Raw genomic sequence first — 16,222 nt, 5'->3', positions numbered from 1 at the left:
CAGAAACAAACCAAATGAATGAAGTTTTGGAGAAAATGTTTAATGGATTTTTTAATTAATTTGGAAAGGTTTATTTTGAGATTTTAGCCATTTATTCATATAGTTTCTCAGCGGTCCGCACACAGATCATCTCCCAAGTCCGAACCCATTCCAGATACGTACAGAGTAGGAGCGCAAGTGGAAAGGCAGGTGCGGTTACCAGCTGTTTTCGTTTCTATTGCGGCCGCCCAAAATAGACAAATTCATGGATGTCGATATCTTTTTTCAAAATTCAAAATTTAAGGAGCAATGATTAACCATATTGTCTAATTATGTTTTCTTCTTTGTACTTATCGGACTATTCAAACTTAGTCCTCTTGCTTTTAATTCCTAATCCCTTCTTCACATGTTACTAGTAACGCTATTAATAAACTTTTATTCAATTGGATTTTAATTTTGCAATTAAATATTTGAATATTTAAATTTACGGGAATTCATTGACAATGTCGAGTTTCAAATCAGACAAATAAGGAGACTAAATTTAAAAAGTGTGCAAAGTAAAAGGGACTGGGACTAGAATTAAACCCTTAATAAACTAGTAAAAGGTTTAAGAAATTGTCCATTAATTTGGCTTCATGCACGCAATGCAACAATCCATTTTCCGTCTAGGGAGCTTGTATTTTTACCTTAAATAGTAATTTTCTAGTATTTGACAAAATCAAATAGCATACTATTTTGAATTTTCTATAAAACGGACGACTTAGGCTTCAAATAACGATTCACGTGGATAATTACTTAAAACATTTTAGGGACAAAAAAACACATTACATTTCAACAATTGGGTTTATAATAATTGATTGAGTTTTAATTTAATTGGCATCGATATTGTTGCTAGTGCAGGAGGGCGTGAGTTCGAGTGCTTAAAACCGGGGGCGAAGCCAGGAAATTTGTTTTAAGGAGGACTGAAATTAAATTATAATTTTTACGATAATAAAAATGTAAATTTCTCATTTTTAAACTGCTACCAAACATAACAATATTTTAATAAAATTATGATTAAGTTAATGTGACAATATATATATATATATATATAATGGGTTAATATTTGGTGTATTTTTTATTTCATAATTAATTTTAAAATTTTGTTACATGTTTAAATATATTTTTAAATATTTTAATATATCGCTATAACATTTTGACTCTATTAGTGAAGTCTAAAATTCTACTGAATAGTATATAAAATTTTTTCTTATATTTTAATATTTTATGATACCTTTATAGTAACACTTGTCAACGCTTAACCTTATTTGTAGAGTCTAAAAACTTGAGTGTGTATTAGTTAAAATAATAAAATTGATTAAAGTGAATCAAAATTTGGTTTGGAAATGTTAGTGGACTTAAACTTATTACATAATAAATAATAGGTTTTATAAATACTAAAATTTCTCAAATTCATGTGAAAGAAATGGTTGAATAATTAAAATTTGAGTCTCAAGTCTCAACCCCTTAAAAACGCCGTCTTTTATTTTTATTTAAAAAGAAAAATCGCCGTCCTTTAGATTCTAAACCCCAACTGATATATAGCCTTGAAACCCTTCGAAAGCCGAAAACTCAAATCCGCAAATAATAATGTCCCTCCAACGCCAGCACCATTCCTCCTCCTTCCCTTCCTGCTTCCGCCCCTCCCCCACCGTTGACAACACCCACAAAGCGCTGCCGTCGCCTCCTCCTCTGCCGCCGCCGCCGCCGCAAACCTCAGGTAAGACAAACCTTGCTACAAGTTTCTACCATACAAATCTAGGCCTTTTCTCCCTCACCTGGTCCTGTACCTTCCTTGGTCACTCTCTCCTCCTCCACCTCTATCCTTGCTCTCATTTCTCTCCCTCTTCGCCTACCTCCCTTTCCTTCTCCACCCTCCTTTTTCATCTCCATATCAAACCCTTCATTTTTTGGAAGAAATATGGGAATAAAAAACTCAGCTGCGATACTACCTCTAATGTCCATGTCTTTTGGGACCTTTCCAGGGCCAAGTTTGGATCCGGCCCTGAACCCGAATCTGGATTCTATGTTGCTCTTGTTGTTGACGGGGAAATGGTACTTCTTGTTGGTGATTCTATCAAAGAAGCTTATGCCCGAACTAGAGTTCAAAAGCCTGGGAAACCCCAAGCTCTTGTTTCGAGAAGAGAGCATCTATATGGCAACAAATTGTACACCACAAAAGCCAGATTTGGTAGCAAAAGGAAAGAAATCTCCATTGAATGTAAGGCCATGAAGGAGGGTGCAGAGCTTTGTTTTAGCGTTGATAACCAAAGGGTATTACAAATAAAGCGATTAAAATGGAAATTTAGAGGGAATGAGCGGATTGAAGTAGATGGGGTCTCAGTTCAAGTGTCGTGGGACGTATATAACTGGTTGTTTGATCAGGAATTAAACAATGGGCATGCAGTTTTCATGTTTAAGTTTGAGAATGACGAAGCAGTGAGTCCTTTGAAGGAGAAGGAAGGGATCTTTTTGTGTCAACAAAGTTCACCTAGTATTGGGGAAAAGATGAGGAAAAGCATGTGGATGACTGCTAGAAGCTCATCCTCTTCTTCAATATCGACGTCTTCAGCTTCATCAGGAGGAAGCTCGTCGGTGCTGGAATGGGCAAGCGTTGAGGAGAGCGAGTTAAGTGCTCCTACCGGCTTCTCTTTGCTTGTCTACGCCTGGAAAAAGTGAAGATTTTTCTATTTTTATCACTAACCCATTTGTTATTGAACATAGTAGAATAAGAAAAGTTTTACATTAGGATAAACAAAATTATAGGGAGAGATTGATTGATTCATTGACATCTCCCAGTTTGCTTGTAATCGAAGATGCCATACAGGTTTAATGAACAAAACCAATTGTTCCATAATTTTGTCTTCTTTTTTTTTTCTTTAGTTGCTGTATGCCATTTCTGGATTTAGCCGTTTGATTTGGATTGAAACAGTGGTTTCGTAATGGGAAATTAGCCAAGTTTCCAACATAGGACAAATTGGATGTCAGGGTGCGTCTAGCTGTAGCATGAGCTTTTTAGTTGGATGCATGTAAAAGGTAAATGAAGGTAGATCAGTGTCTTGGATCTCTAAAACTGAAAGTTACTTCGTCGGTGGGTAAGGTAAGTCTAAATTTTGGGGTGCTGAAGGAACACGACGATGTCGTACTGGGTCGACAATGATGTACCCGAAGATGGTGAGAAATGGCCAAATCTTGTCGGTGTTGATGTCTGACCACATGACTGTTTTTCTTTCTTTAATGCCTTTCTCTGCCATGTACTGAAGATGTTGGATTTCTGACCGTATATTTTAACCTTATGGAGGATTCCTTTTACTTTCAATTGAAGTGTTTTTTTTTTTTGGTGTTTAGATAAATTTGTATAAAATATTTTTTATTGTTTAATAATTTTTAAAAAAATATAAAATAGATATACATTTGAGATTTTCTTATTTTTTTATTGTTTAATTGAGTTTATTTTATATTTTATAATTTTTACATATATTAAAAATATTTTGTTAAATTCAAATTTATTACAACATCATTTGTTAGTTACATAATTACCAAGTGTGTATTTTTATTTAAAATGTGACATCAACAAAATTGACAAAAAAATTTTAACAATGTCAAGAATTGAACTTGATTTTCAAATATGAAAAGTAGAGAGACTAAATTCTTAAAAGTAAAATTACAGAGACTAAATTGCAAATTTGTGAAGACTTCATAGACTTATGATATATTTTAACCTTTATACTAGAAAATATTTATTTTAATATATTTATTTTAAAATTTATTATTAAAATAAAATTGAAATATTAAATCATTTATTAAAATAATAAATTATATGACTAAATATAAATAATTAATATGTATGTTTAATAATATTGAAAAATATAATAATATTGATTAATATTTCAATAATTTTAAATATTTTAAAAATAAAAATAAAATTTATTATCAATATAATAATATTTAGCTTGATTTAAGTTAATTTTGTATAAAAATAATATTACCTATAGAAGAGCTCTTTTCCAGAAATGACTTATGCTTTTCAAAATGATAAATTATTTTACAGAAAGAAAACTTATTTTACGTTGACTTACAAGTTATTTTCTGTTAATCAAATTATTTTTTGTTAAATAAACAAAAATGTTTTTCATACAACTTTTTATATGCAAACAAAATGGAGCCTATGTGGGTTGAATAGGATAACATTGTACACAATTACTTGGTCGGAACTCAAAACTTAGGCATAAATCCGTCTCCAAATTGTCTACAACTTCAACTTCAGCGCGTTACAATTTGGCAATGGGAATGACATAAAATTTGGTTAGGCTGTCATTTGTTTAAACCTTTTCTTCCTTTTTTCTTTTAGAAGAAGGAAAGGTGCAAATGTGTCCCACCTATTCTATATTTTAGTGTTTATACTAAAAATTCGATAAATTAGTCTTTAATTCTTATGTTAGAATTGGGATGTTAAGTGTTTATTTTGATAATTTAATTATTGACTTTTATATTTTTATTTAATTTGATTCTAGTTCTTTTATTTGAAGCAAATTGGCCTTCAATCCTTTTTATTAACATGACACTATTTTGTATTGTATGTCACGTCCACAAAGAACTTGAAAATTATTAAAAAATCTAAATAAATTATAGATGAAAAGTATAATTTTAAAAACTTGAAAAGTTCTTCAAAATTTTAAAACAAAAAGCATAAAAGATTCTCTAAAATTCAAGAAAAATCATAGAAGTTTTTCAGTAAGAATTTTAAAAAATAGAAATGCAACCATTTTTTAAAAATTTTTAAAAATTATAAAAATATATAAAATAACTCAAAATTCAAATTAAAGTTAACAGCAGATCGTTGGTTGTTGGTTGTGTACATCACCAAATGCTGGTTGTTTGGATGACCTCATCGGTCGGATTTAGATTGTTATGTGAGCGAATCGATAATAATAATTAACTTAGATTAAGATGGTCTAAAAAAACAACTTTTTAGGCATCAAATAATAATGTGACTTTGTATTTTGTAAGAGAACATGAATAATATAATACATTAAGCAATATTAAATTATTATTTTAATTCTGAAAATAATCTATTTTATAAAATTTTAAAATCCTAAAACCTCTAATTTAACCTTTTCTTTAAAATCATAAATCTTAAAATTCTGACTCACTATACCGTAAATCATAAATCTAGTTGAAACAAAAAAGCCCCATAAACCTTACATTGCTGTTACCATTTATTAATTTTATTTAATTAATTAAAACTAATTAGGAAATATGGTTAAGAGTTAATTTCTCGTTACTTTATAATAGAGAATACATTATAGTTACCTTCTATAAATATTACCTCAATGTTATATGTTGATTAACATTTCCGAACAATAATTACAACATCAAAATCTTTTAAACTTAGCCTCTCCTTCTTCTCCTCCTCCTCGGCTTTTTTCCTTTTGTTTGTCACTTGGCGACTGTTGGGAACATCAGCAATAGCATGGTGGATTCAATCCAAAATGTAATACCAAAAAAAGGAAAATTTTGGTACACTAATAGCCAAGTATGTAAAGTGTAGTAAAATTTTAAAAAATAAATATATAAAAATTAGGATACGTGACACATCTGCGGAATTATAAAAATGCACTATCAATATAGCAAATGCTCACGTATAATTTACAAATATTTCATGCATATACATTGAGACGTGGAACCAGTATTATCCGTCCAAGTCAGGCATTGCTGATTGCTGATAATTGGATAAACATCAGCAGTTTATGTATATTATTTGAAAATGACTCCTTCAGATTCAATCCACACCCTTATCAGTTTGACTCAGTTGAAGTTGACCACAGGGTCTTCATTGCTTAACTTGAGGAACCAGATTTGCACAAGCATGGGCCTTTTTTCCCCTTGAATCTGCTTCAGCCCTAAGATATGATAGCCGAATTAGAATCAATTGGGTCTAATTCTGCCCTCACTCCCTCTATTATTCCAATATTTGAAATTTAATATCACTAGGACGCTGGGAAAAAAAAAAAAAAGATCACAACTTAAAAGTTTTAAAATTAATGATATAATGCCTCGTTTGGTCACTACTGTAATAACATACATATGTTTTAACATGAAAAATTAGTGTACTAACATGATGACTAAATAGCCCATTGTTTGATAAATAGATTGTTAATTTACCTTGTTTGGTTAAAGTGTTAAACAAGTAAAATATAAGTGTTATTATATAAAATATCAATTTTGCCCAAAAACGCATCACTCACTTGTTTAAAGAATTACGATGCAACAAATGAATGGGTACACCATAAAATTGGTTTGATTGCTCTAAAAAAAATGCTTAGACCAAACATAGGTTTCAAAGATCAAAATATAATTCAACTAATATTTAAATTTAATAATTAAGAGTTTGATTCTATTTTCAGAATCGATGACTTAAAAAACAAAAATATGAGTCTACTAATATTTAAATTTAATAATCATTTACTAGAAACAAATTGATGAATGACAAGGGTAAAGAGGAGGAAAAAAACCCAAAATAAGAGATGAGAGTGTATGAACATCCACTTCTACAGCGTATGTATAACTTATATCTAATGAATTCTAAATTGAGAAATTTAGGTCATTTGATCGAGAAATTGAAAATCAACTTTAAGTAAAGTGTTTGAAGGTTTATGGAATATAAGTTAAGAAATCATTGGTATTTTTTAATTAATCAAATAAATTTTGATATAAAATAAAAACGTGATTGAAGGTAGAAGCTGAAGTTGAAAAGTTATTGTAAAATGGTGGGGCAGGTTAAAATGGAGGTGTATAATTAAAACTGAGCCATCAGGATAGCTTGGTTCGAACAAGAAAGCAATGGTGGGTGAATAAAAAATCAATTGTTTAATTGATATAAAATAAAAACGTGATTGAAGGTATGGGATTATATTATCATAAAACCAAATCTTTCCTAGATTTAGTAACAGTCGGTGAATGCGACTTTGGTTCCCTAAAGACAAATAATTACATTTCCACTCCAAATCAGGGAAATGAAATTGGATCATTCTGCATTTCAATCCGTTTATTTTACTTTTAATTTGTTAAAACTTGTTTTATGAAAATGGGGAAGCTAATTCAATTGTTTGTAACACCAAACTATCCTGTTTACTTACTTCTCTAGATCAATGATTTGACGATGAGGTTTAACACTGCTATCAAATCGATTAATTCGAATAAAATTGATGGGATTTATAATGTAAATCAGAGTTGTTGCTTCCCTTTGAAAAAGCAAGCCATACACAAACTTCCAAGTCTATATGATCGATATATATACACATGTATATACATGACAATTACTTCCAAAGAAAATAAGATTAAACAAAGATCTATAATGAGAAGAAAAAAAATAAAATAAAATGTTCTTAAGAACATAATAGTGAATTAGAGCTTGAGGGAAAGGTCAACCTTGTGTACCTCTTGCAGCTCCGTCTTCCGATTCAGACTACCACCACCACCACCACCATTTGACCACCAAGAATTACCAATCACCTGACCATCATCAGCTGAAGAACCCAAACCCATCATTCTTGACCTCATTACGTTGTCGAACCTGCCGAGACTTGCTCGAGAGGTTGATCCTGGTCTTGAGATTGCATGGGAATTCTCCGTTGATAACTTCCCTATTGCTGGTTGTTGGTTTATAGGAAGCCTACTCCAACTAGGGTGCCCATACACATTTCCAAACCCAGCTGATGAAGAGATCATACGAGAAGGTTCATGGATCATTGAAGAATGCACTTCAATTCCCAGAGATCTATTGTGTGGACCTTGTAGTGGAAAAGAAGCCAAGCTAGAACAGTGATTGTGATGGAAATATGGGTGCCCTCCAAAAGCTGCATGAACTCCTATCCTTTGAGCTCTTTTAGCTAGAGTTCTCTCCCTTTTGTGGGCATTTTGGTGTCCCCCAAGAGCTTGAGAACTGTAGAATTTTCTTTGGCAATAGTTGCATGAGAAAACTCTTTGCTCAGAATCTGCAGGTTGGGGTGTTTCTGGTGTGTTCAAAGAACCAATAAGATTGAGTTCTTGGTTGAAATTGAAGGCAGGAACATCAGAATCACTTGTGGATAGCTTTAGATCTAGTTGGAGTCTGGGTTTTGGCTTTTTGAGTTGTTCATCTGAAATTGAAGGGGCATCTGGTGCTGAAATGACACACGAGGTACTCTCAGAGGGACTAGGTTCTTTCCTCACAGATTCCATTGGATCCTAAAAAAGAGATTTTTTGTTTTTGTTTTTGTGAGTCTCACACACTCAATCTTTGTTGGATAGACGATGAAGATGGTTTGTTGATTATCATAAAAGTACAAAATCTTTGTTTCCTGTTAACATTATGCTATATATGGAACATTTGAATAATACCTTTATTAAATAAGGGATTAATTCCACAAGATGTCCCCAAATTATGATGAATATTCCAAGTTGATCCCTAAATTTCAAAATAATCAAATTGAGTCCTTAAAGCCTTAGAATCATATCAATTATGTCCTTTCACTGGCCTATTTAAAACAAAAGTGGAGCATATTTAAAACACGTGTGCATCTCTTGCATGAACAACTTGAATCTAACATTTTAATGAAATAGACAACGTCATTAAAATATAAGAGGACTATTTAGTTTTTTCTTTAACATGATATCCAAGTTGTCCATTCGATAGGTGCAGACACGTTTAAAATTAATTTGATCTATATGCTTTAAATATTCTACGTGTCAAATCCAAACTAACACCAATTAGTGGGGGATCTAATTGATATGATACTAATATTTTAATAAATCAACCGAAGCATTTAGAAGTATGGGGATTAATTAAGAAACTAGACCATAGTTTAGAGACGTATAACGTAATTAATTGTTGAATAAAATTAGTATGTCACTCAGCCGAAAGATAACTTTAATCATATTCTTTTGATGTAATTGATTGTGATTATATATGTTAGGTGTAGGGTTGTGATAAATTGAAAAGCTCCTTTGGGAGTGTTAAAACTGACCCCAATCATCGGGAGACAAAAATGGGACCCCTTTGTACCGTGGATGACAACTCTCGTAAGTACTAAGAATAGCAATATGTCGCTGGGCAGTTTAGTTTGAGTTCGAGCGTGCACCTCCACACCTTTTGTGGGGCTTTGGCATTTAGGAGCCCACACTTTCAAGTTGCAATACTCTCTATTCATATATCATGGAAACACAAATGCACAAACTCAAGTGAATGCTACATATAGAAATGTGTTGGACAATCAATGATTTGATTTGAAACGCTGATTGGCGCATTTTGTGGGCGCAAATATGGAAACAGCGGCCCTCTCATCAACCGCCAATGGTTTCGCTTTAATCACATTACTTACCTTCCGTTCGAGTAAAATTATCATAGAAGCCTTTATAATAAAAGTTGAATTATATTTTGTCTCTTTTATTTAAAAATAGATAAACTAATTTTTGTAAATTATGTCAAAGCGTAAACTAATCATTCTGTTAAAAATTTCATCTACCCCTACTATTAAAAATTAATTAATATGCGTCTGAATAAGGGACATGTGACGTCTAGTTATTTTGTTAGTCACACAAACTTTTTAACACTAGAAATAGATGATTTTTTAATAGAAAATACCAGTTTATTTTTTATCTAACATACAAGAATTAGTTTGTCCATTTTTGGAGTAAATGGGACATAATGCAATCTTACTCCTAGTATAAAGGCCTTCATGATACTTTTGCCTTTGCCTTTGTTTCCTTAAAAATTAGATGATTTTATGTAAAATATTTTTGTTGTTTGGCAATTTTTTTTTTCAAAATTGTTTTTAATGAAATAAACACAAGTTACATTTATTACAAAATATTATCAAAGTTGTAACCTCTCCAACCCGGCTTAGACGTTAGACCCGAATTTGAGAGACTACATTAGCAACCGAGATGGCCTAGCAAGATTAGCGGAGTTTTTGAAAACAAACATTTTAAAACATTTATTTAATTTAGTATAAAACTTAGTTTAAATGTCGTTTAATTATTCCTAAACATTTTAATTATCCTCTAGCAACGTAAAAGATGGTATTTACTTATGTATTTAATAAAATTAGGTTTCATGCATACTAATTAATAATCATAGCATAATGTCTTAAGAATTTAAATAAGTTGTCATGCAAAATAAAAACAAATCTAAGTCATAAATCCTATATCACGGTTCAAAATAACATATTACAGTTCTCGAATAATAAAATAAATAATAAGAATAAGCATTAATAACTTGAAAATAAAATAGATGGTGTCGAGACCCTCTAGATGTTGTGTCCACGTCCTAACCTGATTGGTTATCTCTAAGGATGAAAATTTAAAGAGGAGTGAGCTTTGACACTCAATGTGAGTTCAATTACAATAAAATCAATGCAACAAATATTAAGACAGATTAATTAACATTGCATAAAATAATCATATATATTTCAATTCAATTTAGAGTATCGATTTTTCAATGCAACCATCATTAACATATCAGAGCTCACAATAACAGTTTTCAGAATAACCAAGTTTTCAAATTTGCCTACAAAAAATCATAATCATACGCACATGTATATTTTCACACATATATATGTATATATATATCTCATAACATAACTTCCAGATTTGTATGCACATGATTTATAAAATGTCATACAATTTCGAGTTTAAACAAAATATATCTTACCCCATTGCTACACATCATAATGGGAGTTCCTGCAACAAGTTCCTGCAATTGGAATATCTTTTCGTCTGTGGGTTCACAATAATAAGTACTGCAAATGAAACTTGCTTTTAGCTGTAGATTTTACAACATATTCCTACCGTTGGAATTGGCCTTCGGCTGTGGATATACAACAGTACCTGTAGATGGAATATGCCTTCGTCTGTGGGTGCACAGCAGTACTTGTAGATAGTGGTTTCATCTCACTAAACTAGGCTTCGCAAACGTAGGGAAATCGATCTACATAAATAATTTTGTTCTCTTGTTTTATTGTGGTTGACACAATTATAGCAGAAGTACCCACTTCCATTGTGACTTCTACTCATACCCTGCCTTTTGCATTTAGCAACTAGTTAAGGTCAATACACCATGGGTAACAATGTCATTCATATGTGGGATAAACTACCTAGTTGGTCACTCAACTTTTAGGACACTTTCATTTTAGTCATATACGTATTAAATCGCTAATGGTGGTTAACTATACATCCCACATAATGTTTACACTTTCATTTTGGTCACATAACTTTTAAGTCACTTTCATTTTAGTCACCTAAAAATATCTTTTTATAAGTATTTGATTGGGAAAAAATCAAAGATTAAAGTGAAAAGTGGTGAAAACTAAAATAATACACAAAAATTGTCAAATCATACTTGTTTATCTTATTACCAAAATTCTAATTTTTTAATATTGAAAATTTAAATTTTAAAACATCAAAATAAATTAAATAAATTGTTGAAAATTTTTATTAGTTGATAGTGCCAACCAATTTGTTACTATAATATTGAAATTAATTAATTTAATCTCCTTTTAATTTTTTATGCTTTCAAATTATCCTTAACAAAATCAACTTAAATAATTCATATTTAATAATTACCTATGAAACTTAAAATTCTTTTGAGTAAAGAAGTGATGAAAAGTTACAGTATTGTTTGTCTTGGAAGATAAAATTAATTAATTAAATTAATTGCAAGGTTTTTTTAACTTCTAGCTTAGTATGAAAAATTCAAGATCATATAATCAAAAGAATTGTTTTTCATAAATAATTATTAAAGATGAGTTATTTTATTTTATTTTAATTTGGAAACATAAAGTAAATTTTAAAATTTTAGGAGGAGATTAAATTAATTAATTTCATTGATTTCAATATTATAGTAACAAATCAACTGAGACTATCAATGGGTAAAATTTTTCAATAATTTATTTAATTGATTTTGATGCTTTGAAATTTAAATTTTCAATATTGAAAAAAAATAGAACGTTGAGCAAGGGGGCAAACAAGTACAATTTAACAATTTTTAATGCATTATTTTAGTTTTTATCATTTTTCAGTTTTTTTAATATATTTTTACCCCCATCAATAATTAAAAAAATTTTTGGATGAGCAAAATGTAAGTGTAAACATGATGTGGCGTGTATAGTTAACCGCCATTAGAGATTTAACGCTTTGATAACTAAAATGAAAGCGCCTTAAAAGTTAAGTAGCAAAATTGCAAGGATTTCATTTTAGTCACCCAAAATGAAAATGCTCTAAAAATTGAATGACTAACTAATAATTTACCCCTATGCTTCAAAGAACCGACCGTGAAGGTTCGAGTCTATGAAATCTTGGTACTTACGAGTTTCAGCTCCTAAACGTACCGAGCTGGTCACCTTTTGTTTACCCGAAAGGAGTTGGAGAACGAGTGTCCCGAACGCGTAAACGTCGCTCTTCTCGGTGAAACGACCCGTGTTGGCATATTCGGGTGCGAGATAACCCATGGCAGCACTGGCTTTGAGTGAACCAAAGACAATGTCAATGGTGAGGATGTTGTGTAAGCCGGAATCTGAAAGTAGGGGATTAAACCGGTGGTCGACGAGCACTTTCTCGGCTGATATGTTTTGGTGAACGAGAGCCGGTTTGTTTACTTTGTATTCATGCAAGTATGCTATCCCTGTTGCAACAAACATGTCTAGTTAGCTAATAGGAACCACTTAAAACAAGGCAAAAAAACATAACTAGAGACCAACCTTTGGCTATGCCTTTAACAATGGAAACTCTAGTAGACCAATCTAGGACTGTGCCGTCACCATCCTTTACGTCGAGATACTGTAGCAAATTTCCGTTAGGGATGAAATCATAAACGAGGAAGCACCCACCGCGTGCTTTTGAGCAACAAAATCCTCTTGACCGGACTACATTCTCGTGTTTCAACGATGCTAAAACATTCGATCCTTTCAAGAACTCGGAATCATCTGATTTACAACTAGTTTTGCTAATGCTTTTAATCACAACAGCTGATCCATCTCTAAGGAACCCTTTATATGTAGCAGCAAAGTTACTTCTTCCCAACAAATTCGGCTCCGAAAAGTACTGAGTTGCAGTCTCTATTTCTTCTAAATTGAACCTAAAACTTTGCCAAATTCCACTGTCCATCTAGAGCACAACGAGGAATGCCAAATTCCACTGTCCAAACATTGCATTTTCTTAGCACAACTTGATCAGTATATAAATACAGCAGTTTCAAAATCTTGTGTATCATTCAATAAAATACATCTATGGTATCAATAAAGGAAGGAAGAAAACATCATGAAATACAAACAGGATCTTACATGGATCAAATGAGAACTTCTCAATTTTTTCTAGAGTGACATCAAGGACTCGCCCTGGCCCTGTATGGATGGATATATGTTGTGAGATTGTAATGATTTAGATATAAGGAACAGCAAACAAAGACGACATGAGCCGATGATTGAGCCGAGGGAAATGAGTAATAAAATGAAGCTTACCAAGGGGACTCATTTCATCTAAACCCTCTGAGTGCACAACTAATGCTCTTTTCATGCCAAAACGTTGTAGTGCTTTGGCCATTTTGAAGACCTACAGTCACAACTCATCTCAGTGATGAATTCAAAGGAGCAAACTATCAAATTACATAACAATGCAAGTACTTTAACATATGTCTTTAACTCTTTCGAGCAACATAGTTAAACATAAGATCACATGTCTAGCACCACTCCAGTTTTAATGTGCTCAAGCAACTATGCATGTATTACTATTTTTCCTTAGTAATATCAGCAATTACTTTTATTATCAGGGAGGTTAATGGACACAATCGTGGTTACAATATCTACTACTCAACTTCCAAAAGAAAGCATGAGTCGTAATTCTAATAAAATCCTTTTACTACTTCAACGAAAAACTTAAAAGAGAAAAGGCAGAATTGTTTCGACATAAATTCGCCACAAGCATGGGGATGCAAATCATATGAACCAAAGTATGAAGTTTATGCTGTAAATTGGTATAGCCTCAAGACTTTGTATTGCATCTCAATTTCGTAATGGACTCCGGATATTAAGTTATTCTCAAGAAAATGGATATTTAAAGCTATAAAATGTAAACTAGAAAGAAATTCCCCATTAATGTAAGTCAAAATGTAGGTTGGATTTGTTGGAAACTTAATGGTGTTGGGGCCAGTTACAAATGGCCGACAAAGAAATTGTGTAGCTGATGTGGAGCCCTCATGCTGTGACAGTGTCATCCTATGTTACTAAATCCAAACCATTAACACTTATAAATACTCAATCACATGATGCTTATAAATATTTTAAAAAGTTGTGGATCCAACAACATATGAATGATTATATAATGTCTTTTTCTAGTAAAAACTTATGGATAAGTCGATTGAGTTTTAGTTTGATTAATATGGGTATTGTTAGTAATATAAGAGGACGTAGATTTGAGTTAGATCTGCTCATGGGTAGGGGTACCAGGCCAGCCCGAAATGTGGGAGGGTTTGGGAAAAAAATATAGGCCCAAAAAATGGGCTTGGACAAAAAAATAAGGCCTGTTTAAAAACAGATCAAGCCTTGGGTAAGGCATTTTTGGCTCGGGTCCAGCCCGGCCCGAATTCATTAAACGACAAAAGAAATCTTTTTTTTTAAATATTATTTTCTTGTTGTTTTCTCTCTATTTTGCTATCATTTTGTTATTATGTTACTACTATTTTGTTGTTATTGTTTGGATATTATATAAAACTTATTTTATTGTTAATTTTTTTATTATTTTAAAGAGATTTGTTAATTTTGTTATTATTTTAGAGACATTTACTTGTTAAGTTGTATCTATCTTAGTGTTATTTAAGTAGACATATTTTTTAAAATTTATTTTCTATTTGTTGGGAAATGTTTATTTTGATGTTTTTAGTATTTTTGATGTATTATATATATTTTAAAATAATATAAAAATCAATATGGGCAAGCCGGGTTGGGCCTAGATTTTAGCATTTTTATTCGGGTCAGGCTTAGGTAAAATTTTAGGCCCATTTTTTGGGCCGAGCCTAGCAAACGGGCCTAAATTTTTAGTTGAGCCTAGCCAGACTTGGCCCATGCACATCTCTAATTCGAGTGCATTGAAGCGTATTATTCTCTTATTTATGAATTAAAAAGAGACTATAGATAACTCTAAATATTATATAAAAAATATAATTAAATTTATTTTTTCGAGGAAAAGGCAGAAAAGCAGCATCAAACTTTTAAAATTGGACAACAATAATTAAGGTTAGGCTAATGATTTAATGGGCAATTAATAGTGTCATCAGATCTCTTTATGTAGATTTCCCTGTCTTGCTTTTCCAAGTCTACATTTTCAACAACATGACTTCTAAAGGGATCCATCAACTACTTTTAAACTACATATAAAGATGGCATGATAAGTGACACATCACTAAATTTTCTTTAGAGTCTAGGGCATGGGCTGGGCCAGGTTCAGAAAAAATTCAGCCCGTGTCCTAGGTCCAGCCCGAAATATGGGCCTAAATTTTTGTCCAGACTCAGTCCGGGTAAAAAATTTCTAAGCCTGATCCCGGCCCGGTCCCTTTTTTTAATAAACACTAAAAATTTATTTAAAAAATAAATAATAAAAAAAGTATTTTAAAAATTTAAAAAATTAAAAAATATATTTATTTATTATATTCGGGCCGGACCGGACCCGGGCCAAAAAAGTGGTGCCTGCGGCCCGACCTGTTTTCTAAACGGGCCTCACTTTTTGCCCAAATCCATATTTCGGACCTATATTTTTACCCGAACCCTCCCATATTTCGACGGCCGGGCGGCCCAGGACACCTCTAGTCTAGGGTTAAAAGAAAATTTATCATCTGAATATTAAAATTTGTCATTATATTTTATTTTTATTCATATTTGTTATTGTATCGTGAAAAATGAATAAATTTATTAGTGATTAAATTTTACTGCTAAACTTTAAATTTTATTAAATTTTGTTATTAATTTTGATTTTTTAATTAGAGTTTACTACTCCATATTAATTCTCGTGATTTGAAAACATAATTTAATTAAAAATTCTTTCAAAATAGTTAACAATAATTTAATTTATAAATATTAAAATTGTATAAATTAATTTAGGATTTTATTTAATTAAATAAGTACTTGAAAAATAATATAAAAATAATTTTATTTAAAAAACAACCATTTTACTGATT

At 31.5% G+C, this 16,222-nt stretch overlaps 3 protein-coding genes across 7 annotated transcripts; 1 reads left to right on the top strand and 2 right to left on the bottom strand.

Moving 5' to 3' along the window:
• The first annotated feature begins 1,512 nt into the window (after window positions 1-1,512).
• On the top strand, window positions 1,513-2,875 carry LOC105772720 (uncharacterized). 2 transcript variants are annotated; one of them, XM_052633079.1, is made up of 2 exons: window positions 1,576-1,738; window positions 2,004-2,875. In XM_052633079.1, the coding sequence occupies exon 2, from the start codon at window positions 2,071-2,073 to the stop codon at window positions 2,695-2,697; it is 627 nt and encodes a 208-aa protein (XP_052489039.1). In that variant the 5' UTR covers window positions 1,576-1,738; window positions 2,004-2,070; the 3' UTR covers window positions 2,698-2,875. The 2 variants fall into 2 exon arrangements, with proteins under 2 accessions (XP_012449626.1, XP_052489039.1); XM_012594172.2 differs by having other exon boundaries at window positions 1,513-2,875.
• Window positions 2,876-5,441: 2,566 nt separating this feature from the next.
• On the bottom strand, window positions 5,442-8,340 carry LOC105772798 (zinc finger protein 3). 4 transcript variants are annotated; one of them, XM_052633271.1, is made up of 2 exons: window positions 7,450-8,340; window positions 5,442-6,016 (listed from the first exon to the last, which is right to left on the bottom strand). In XM_052633271.1, exons 1-2 carry the CDS (start codon window positions 8,239-8,241, stop codon window positions 5,981-5,983), a joined length of 828 nt encoding a protein of 275 aa, XP_052489231.1. In that variant the 5' UTR covers window positions 8,242-8,340; the 3' UTR covers window positions 5,442-5,980. The 4 variants fall into 4 exon arrangements, with proteins under 4 accessions (XP_052489231.1, XP_012449816.1, XP_052489232.1 ...); XM_012594362.2 differs by having other exon boundaries at window positions 5,445-5,921; XM_052633272.1 differs by having other exon boundaries at window positions 5,966-6,016; window positions 7,459-8,340.
• A 3,797-nt stretch (window positions 8,341-12,137) lies between these two features.
• LOC105803315 (probable serine/threonine-protein kinase At1g01540) lies at window positions 12,138-14,063 on the bottom strand. Its single transcript, XM_012635438.2, has 4 exons — window positions 13,515-14,063; window positions 13,338-13,397; window positions 12,756-13,191; window positions 12,138-12,679 (listed from the first exon to the last, which is right to left on the bottom strand). Exons 3-4 carry the CDS (start codon window positions 13,159-13,161, stop codon window positions 12,309-12,311), a joined length of 777 nt encoding a protein of 258 aa, XP_012490892.1. The 5' UTR covers window positions 13,162-13,191; window positions 13,338-13,397; window positions 13,515-14,063; the 3' UTR covers window positions 12,138-12,308.
• Window positions 14,064-16,222: the final 2,159 nt, after the last annotated feature.

Source organism: Gossypium raimondii, chromosome 7, assembly GCF_025698545.1.
Source record: "Gossypium raimondii isolate GPD5lz chromosome 7, ASM2569854v1, whole genome shotgun sequence".
NCBI classification, from domain to species: Eukaryota; Viridiplantae; Streptophyta; class Magnoliopsida; order Malvales; family Malvaceae; genus Gossypium; species Gossypium raimondii.
This window is presented reverse-complemented; position numbering and strand designations above follow the sequence as displayed.